This window comes from Triticum urartu, chromosome 2 (genome assembly GCF_003073215.2).
Source record: "Triticum urartu cultivar G1812 chromosome 2, Tu2.1, whole genome shotgun sequence".
NCBI lineage: Eukaryota > Viridiplantae > Streptophyta > Magnoliopsida > Poales > Poaceae > Triticum > Triticum urartu.
Genome location: NC_053023.1, coordinates 710,027,085 through 710,035,146, shown reverse-complemented (window position 1 = coordinate 710,035,146; position 8,062 = coordinate 710,027,085). Strand labels below are relative to the sequence as shown.

General features: G+C 45.5%; 1 protein-coding gene across 1 annotated transcript; it reads left to right on the top strand.

Annotated features, from left to right (window-relative positions):
* The first annotated feature begins 881 nt into the window (after positions 1–881).
* Positions 882–4,313, top strand: LOC125539976. Its single transcript, XM_048703533.1, has 3 exons — positions 882–3,284; positions 3,473–3,702; positions 3,823–4,313. Exons 1-3 carry the CDS (start codon positions 1,034–1,036, stop codon positions 4,129–4,131), a joined length of 2,790 nt encoding a protein of 929 aa, XP_048559490.1. The 5' UTR covers positions 882–1,033; the 3' UTR covers positions 4,132–4,313.
* The last annotated feature ends 3,749 nt before the right edge of the window (positions 4,314–8,062 follow it).

The window sequence follows — 8,062 nt, the reverse complement described above, 5'->3', positions numbered from 1 at the left end:
TTCCGTTGAGTACAAAGCGTCTTTGGTGACTTCGTCAATCTCAGGATGATGTGCCATCACAGTCTTTCGTAGATGCTCACAGGGATACAGCGTGTGTTCGCAGGGATGAGTGTACACGTGTATATATAAGTGTATGCGTCTGTACCATGTTTAAAAGAAAAATGGTTAACCAAATGCACGTATTTTTTGAGAAATTTGACCAAATGCACGTGGCACTCGGTCCTAGGCTGGCCCACTTTGGCGTTTCGTCGAGCACTCCTCTAAGCGATTTTCTTTCCTTCCTTCTGGTTCATTGGTTTTCCATTTGTTTTCTATGAAAATACCAGTTGCTTGATTTGTTTTGACAGATTTGCATTAAAAATAAAAAAACATTTTCAGCTGTTTAGAATTGTATTAGAGTTTCTATGTTTTTTTAAATACAAAAAATAGGAAATTTTCATGTTAGAAAATTATCTAATTAGATTTTTTTTAATTTTAAAAATTTACCAACTTTTAATTTTTGTTGTAAAATCCTTAAGTGTATTTCTTAAATATGTGCGTATACTTTAAAAAATGTTGGCGAATTTAGAAAACGTTACCAAATTTTAGAAAAATCATTATTTTTAAGGATAAAAATTAAAGTTACAGAAAATATAAAAATAGAAAATTAAATAGAATAAAAAACCAAAAAGTCGGTGAAAAGAACATAGAAAATGCCAGAAAAAATTCCGTTCACGTATAAAGAAGAAGAAACTGACCCAAACTTAAGTCTCTAGTTGGGCTGGCCCAAGCTTGTGCAGTTTTTCATTCTTAGCCTGAGCCTTTTTGATCCGGTGCGCGGCCAGGCTGAGCCTGAGACGGAATATATAATCATCCCATTCTCACTCCTCTCAAAGGAAAAAAACAGAGAGCATATCCCACTCGGACCTGCCTCTCTAGAAACCCTAAGTTACAAAAAGAGCGAGCGGCGGCGGCGGCGGTAGAACACACACAAAAAGAGCGAGCGGCGGCGGGCGGCGGAGTGTGGAAAGTCGAGGTGACGGCGCCTCGTGAGATGGCGACGGAAGGGGACTCCGGCAAGTCTACGGAACGGCAGTCTGAAGCTCTTTCCCGGTCCCCTCAGATCCAGAGTAAGGTTCCAGTTCGTCCTCCTCGTAACATTAAGAAGGGCGAGCCCATGGATCGAGCCGTCTCTTCCCAGGAGCGCAGACTCTTGAGTGGTCTGATCGCGAAACTGGATACAGAGGAGGCAAATCTGAGGGCGGAGATTAATAATTTAAGGATGAAGGTGGTGAAGGAGGGGGCTGAAACGACAAGTGGGGAGGGGTTTTCATTGGCGCTTGGGAAACCTGCGTTATGGATCGCCCTCGACGGATACAGACGTGAACAATATAGGCTCAGGTCTGCTAAGAAGCGAGGCATAACACCTGATTTGGTGGCAAAATATCCTGAATTAGGCAGCGTGGCGGCTAAAGTGAGGAAACAGCCCAAGGATATGGTTCTGGGGACGCAACAGCAGCCTAAGGATATGGCAAACAAGTCTGGCATATTGGATGGTGGTGGTGATGATAGAGGCAAATCTCCTGTCTTAGAGGAGCAGGTGCCAATAGCCGACTGGAAATTCAAACCAGAGATGGAGGTGGATTCAGTGACACATACCAATGAATCACTGAGGGATTTTTCCATAGTAGTAAATACGGATGAGTCGCCTATGGATTCTATCATATTAAATACAGATGAGTCGCCGACACTAGAACCAGTTCTTTCTTGTGTCCCTGATATCCAGTCTGAGGATGAGTCGTCCACACTCCAGCCAGTTCTTTGTTGCGGCCCTGATATCCAGTCTGAGGATGAGTCGTCCACACTCCAGCCAGTTATTTGTTGCGGCCCTGATATCCAGTCTAAGGTTCATGCCCTTCCTCTTCCTCCTCATTGCAGGAAGCAGGAGGATCCAGTTCTCCCTCCTAAGCATCTCTTACAACAGCAGAAGCAACCATCTGTGCATAACCACCATGAGATTTGTCCGCAAGGTACCAATGACGATGTGGCGACAACCTTGGGGGCCCAGTTCCAGAATTTGGACTTGTCCGTATCCAAATTGGTGGAATTGGACAGAGGCGAATCCCTCTCGGAGGAACAGGTCAAATTTCTGGAGACCCAGCAGCTGCCCAGGGATATGGCAAACAAGTTAGACATATTGGATGGTGGTGGTGATGAGACAGAGGTTAAGATGGGCAGAGGCAAATCTCTCAAAGAGAAACAAGTCACGGTTCTGGAGACCCAGCAGCAGCCGACGGATGTGGCAAACAAGTTAGACATATTGGATGGTGGTGCTAATGAGCCAGAGGTTGAGATGGACAGACGCAAATCCCTCTTGGGGGAACAGGTCAAGGATATGGCAAACAAGTCACACATATCACTCTCGGAGGAAAGGGAAACCTGGAAGCAGCAGCAGTCTATACTCTTTTCAAAGCTCGAATCCTGTGTGCAGGTGCTCAAAGAGATGATGGAGGCAGGCAGAGGCGCGGTCAACTTCTACCCTGAGATGCAGATTGAAGAGTTGTCAGCAGTGTATCACAGGACAAGTGAAGCAATTCGTAACTTGCACTTTCTTTTAAAGAGTATACCTAATTGGGTGTGGGATGAGGTGGAGGGGAAGCAAATGGCCAAGGCAGGAATGGCAGTCAGAGCGAAAACCTTCATGGAGAAGCAGGTGATTGGTCCATTGCCTCGTGAGACGGATATGGAAGGGGGATCCAGGAAGCAGCAGCAGTCTCAACTTCTTCCCTGTGGCCTTCAGATTCAGAGTAATGATCAGTCTCTTGGCAGTAAGAAGGGGAAACACGGGGGTCGTAAGAAGGGGAAACATGAGGGGCATAAGAAGGGGAAATACAGGGTTTGTGCTGCTGCTCCATCCATGGATTTCGAGATGGAAGAGGAATCCGGGAAGCAGCAGCAGCTGCCAAGATTTCTTCCCCATGGCTCTGACATCCAGAGTAGTGATCAGCACATGATCGACCTGAAGGTTGACAAGCAGAAGCAGATGACTGAGGTTGAGATCGACAAGCAGAAGCCGATGACCGAGGTCAAGATGGACAAGCAGAAGCAGACGACCAAGGTTGAGATGGACATACGGAAGCAGATGGCTGAGGTCAAGATGGATGATATGGACATAGGCAAATCAGTCCAAGAATTAACCATGGAGAAGGAGGAGATAGCCGCTGAGGAAGAGGATTTCGCTTGCTACAGAAGGGCCTGGGAATCTAGACAGGGACCCGAGGGGTGCGGTTTCTTCGAAGACACAAGTGAGTTGACATGCATGCACTTTTAATTTTCTTTAGGTAGCTAGCTTTCAATTCCTCCCATCCTTTTACCTTTGGTTGATCGACCTTCCTTGTACAAGCGGCAAGGGAATATATTTGCCCTTTTGCTTATCTAAGACTAGTTCATGTTTGATTTCTAACACATGCTTCTCTTTGGTGCTTGCATGCAGCGCAATTGAGCTCCATGCACTTCACACACTTGACACCTAAACCCAGCTTAGACGATGCTATCGTCGCGGAGACCTTGCAGATCCTCTCCATTAAACTAACAGAAATTAAAGGTGGCTTCAAATTGCCATTGTCTGTGTATGGTGTGGTTGCTGCTCGGGACAGTGTCGATAACAATCGCAACCTTCTCTTCGCGCACAGTAGGATAGCGCCCCAAAGAATCAGGCAACACGTACGTATAATATCTTTGCTTTCATTTTTTTGGGGGTATATTTCTGCACATGTCTCCCTGAGTTTTTTTTTCATCTCTTGTTGATTAGTAGTTAACGGGGTGATTGACGAATGCTTGCAGAATCCATATTTGCGCTTGATTGGGCCGTCTCGTGCAATTCTCTGCAGAGACCCTGTTCGCTTTGAAATTCAGCTAAAAGTTGAACGTGGAGCAGTGTCTCGAGATAGAGCATTGATCAGCGCAACTCGCGATTTCTACGCTCGTCATCCTGGTGTGCATACCATCTGCTTCGAGAACCGCTTCTGCAAAATAGAGTTATGCGTCGAGCGGCTTGTGGAGACGATCCAGGCCACGATCTGCAGTGTCCGTGTTGTTAAACAGGGGACACGGCAGCGTGTTGAAAGTCGATTTTCAGTCATTCGGTCGTGAACTCGTGATAGCATAGGCCCTGCCACGTCTTGATTTTCAGTCGTTCGGTAGTGAACTCGTGATATGTCTCAGCGCGGACGCGAGAGACGAGGAGCTACCTTAGGCAACTCCAACGCGCCCAGGCATACTCTCTGTTTGTGTCCGTTCTGACAAAAATATTGCCCAACGTAGACATATTCTTATTTTTTGTCGGTTTAGTATTTGCTCGGACCCATTTATGTCTTAAATTTGTGTTAGATTTAGGTTGGAGCTGGACACAAACCAGAGGTTTTCTCTGTCCACTCGCATAACCTTTTCTCTCTCTTTTCTATCTGCCATGCTCGCCGTTCCCCGCTCGGCGTGCCGTCCACGCCGTGCTGGCCGTGCCTCGTCTCGCCTACGCGCTTCTCCATGCTCACCCTGCCGCGCCGCGCCTCCCTCTCCCCCTCGCCTTAAGCCGTGCTCGCCCTGCCATGTCGCCCTCGTCGTGTCGTGCCTCGTCGCGCTGGTGTGCGGTTTGAGCTCGACTGCCGGCGTGCTCCTCCGAGCTCGCCCTGTCGCGCCACGCCTCCCCTCCCCTCTCGCCCTGGCCGCGCCGCGCCGCTCGCGGACCTTAGAGGAGCAACTCGCCTGTTGCTGCTGCCGGTCTCCCCGCTCGCGGCCAAGATGCAGCGTGCGACGACCTTCCAGTGCTGCGCCTAGCCGGGCAAGCCACCGCACCCCGACCTCGCGGCGCCGCTCCTTCTCGACTACGATGCGGTCGTCCCTCCCCTGTCGTCCCGGCCATGGTCAACGTGCACCGGCGCCGTTCCTCGCTGCGTGCTCCGATTGCTAGGTGTTGATGAAGTGTTGGAGCAGACATGTCACAAAATGGAGCATAAAAAACTAAACACTTTTACTTTTGTTTTGGACTCTAATTTGCATGATTTGAATGAAACTAACCCAGACTGATGTTGTTTTCAGCAGAATTGTCATGGTGTTCTTTTTACGCAGAAATAAAAGTTCTTAGATTAAACTGAAACTTTACGGAGATTATTTCCAGAATATATAAAAATACTGACACAGAAAAATACCAGAGGGGGGCCACCAGGGCGCCACAAGCATAGGGGGCGCGCCTAGCAGGCTTGTGGGCCCCTGGCAACTCGCGCAACCCTAACTCCAACTCCATAAGTACCTATTTGTCCAGAAAAAAAATCAGAGAGAAGAAATCATCACGTTTTACAATACGAAGCCACTGCCATCATCTCCTGTTCTTCATCGGGAGGGTTGATCTGAAGTCCGTTCGGGACTCCGAAGAGGGGTATTCGGCACCGTCGTCATCATCAACCATCCTCCATCATCAATTTCATGATGCTCACCGCCGGGAGTGAGTAATTCCTTCGTAGGCTTACTGGACGATGATGAGTTGGATGAGATTTATCATGTAATCGAGTTAGTTTTCTTAGGGCTTGATCTCTAGTATTCATTATGTTCTCAGATTGATGTTGCTATGACTTTGCTATGTTTAATGCTTGTCACTAGTGCCCGAGTGCCATGATTTCATATCTGTACCATTTTTTTTTCATGAATATATTTGTGTTCTTGATCCTATCTTGCAAGTTGTATGCACCTATTACGTGTTATGATCCGCATACCCCAAGATGACAATAATTGAGATTCTTTCCGGTGATTACCGTAGTTTGAGGAGTTCACGTATATATTTACTATGTGTTAATGCTTTGTTCCAGTTCTCTATTAAAAGGAGGCCTTAATATCCCTTAGATTTCCTTATGGACCCCGCTGCAACGGAAGGGTAGGACAAAAGATGTCATTCAAGTTCTCATTACAAGCACGCATGACTATATACGGAATACATGCCTACATTATATTGATGAATTGGAGCTAGTTTTGTCTCACCCTAGGTTATGATTGTTACATGATGAATGTCATCCAACATAATTATGCACCATCGGTCCAATGCCTACGATTTTCTCATATTGGTTTTTGCTAAGTTACTTTCGTCACTGTCGCTGTTACAATCACTATAAAACTGCTACTATTACCGTTACTATTGCTACTGTTACCGCTGCTATCAAACTATCGTACTAATGTGTTACTGATCACTTTGCCGCAGATATTTAGTTCTCCAGGTATGGTCGAATTGACAACTCAACTGCTAATACTTGCAAATATTCTTTGGCTCCCCTTGTGTCGAATCAATAAATTTGGGTTGAATACTCTACCTTCGAAAACTGTTGCGATCTCCTATACTTGTGGGTTATCAAGACCTTTTTTTCGCGCCGTTGCCGGTGACCATAGCCCTATTTGCTGAGTCATTTGGGATTTATATATGTTGATCACTATGAAGACAAGGGGAGGTAAGGAACTGCCATCTAGCTCTGCACCTGATTCACCTTCTATTTTGAATAGGCTCACGACAGCACCACCTGCTGTTAATTCTGATATATAGCAAGTAATTGATGATGCTACTTCTGCTATGAATGATGCTTATGACGATTCTAGTACTATGCTTGATGAAACTGTGCCACTAGGTGAATTTTTTGATGAACAACTTCCTAAAGCTAAACAAACCGAAAATGCTAAAATTGATGAGAATTATGATTCACCTATCAGAACTAGCTCTCCTAGAATTGAAATGCCTAAGGTACCTGAGGGTTATGTTATGGATGGGGAGATAGCTAGAGAATTTCTTGCTTGTAATGACAGAGAAGATTTAAGAAACTACTATGTAAGCTTAAAGAAAATAATCTATGATGAAGAAAATGAAGCATGATCCTAAGTTTGCTATTCTCTGTGCTTTGTTACTGATAAGGATTATGAATTCTCTGTCAATCTTGAGTTAATTAATTTGGTTGAATCTGATCCTTTTCACAGTTATGAAACTGAAACTGCTGCGGCACACCTTACTAAATTAAATGATATAGCCACCCTCTTTGCTCATGAGGAAAAGATTCGCTACTACTATATTCTTAAGTTGTTTCCTTTCTCGTTAAAGGGTGATGCTAAGATATGGTTTAATACTCTTGCTCCTTGTGTGCGTACTCCCCAGGATATGATATATTACTTCTCTGAAAAATATTTTCCATCTCATAAGAAACAAGTTGCCTTACAGGAAATAATTAACTTTGTGCAAATTAAAGAAGAGAATCTCTCTCAAGCTTGCGGGAGGCTTCTCCAGTCACTTAATGTAGGATCGAAAGTATGTCTAGAGAGGGGCGGGTGATTAGACTACTTGACCAAATAAAAATCTAGCCTTTTCCCAATTTTAAGTCTTGGCAGATTTTAGCAACTTAGCACAAGTCAAGCAATCAACCTACACATGCAATTCTAAGAGTATAGCAGCGGAATGTAAATCATTGCATATGAAGGTAAATGGGAGGAGTTTAGAGGGAGCAAACGCAATATAGACACGGAGATTTTTGGCGTGGTTCTGATAGGTGGTGCTATCGTACATCCACGTTGATGGAGACTTCAACCCACAAAGGGTAGCAGCTGCACGAGTCCACGGAGGGCTCCACCCAAGAAGGGTCCACGAAGAAGCAACCTTGTCCATCCCACAATGGCCATCGCCCACGAAGGACTTGCCTCACTAGGGTAGATCTTCACAAAGTAGGCGATCTCCTTGCCCTTACAAACTCCTTGGTTCAACTCCACAATCTTGACTGAGGCTCCCAAGTGACACCTAACCAATCTAGGAGACACCACTCTCCAAAAGGTAATAGATGGTGTGTTGATGATGAACTCCTTGCTCTTGTGCTTCAAATGATAGTCTCCCCAACACTCAACTCTCTCACAGATTTGGATATGGTGGAAATATGATTTGAGTGGGAAGGCTAGAGATCAAGATTATTCTGGTAGGAATGGAATATCTTAGTCTCAACACATGAGTAGGTGGTTCTCTCTCAGAAAATGAGTAATGGAAGTGTAGGTTCGTTCTGATGGCTCTCTCCAC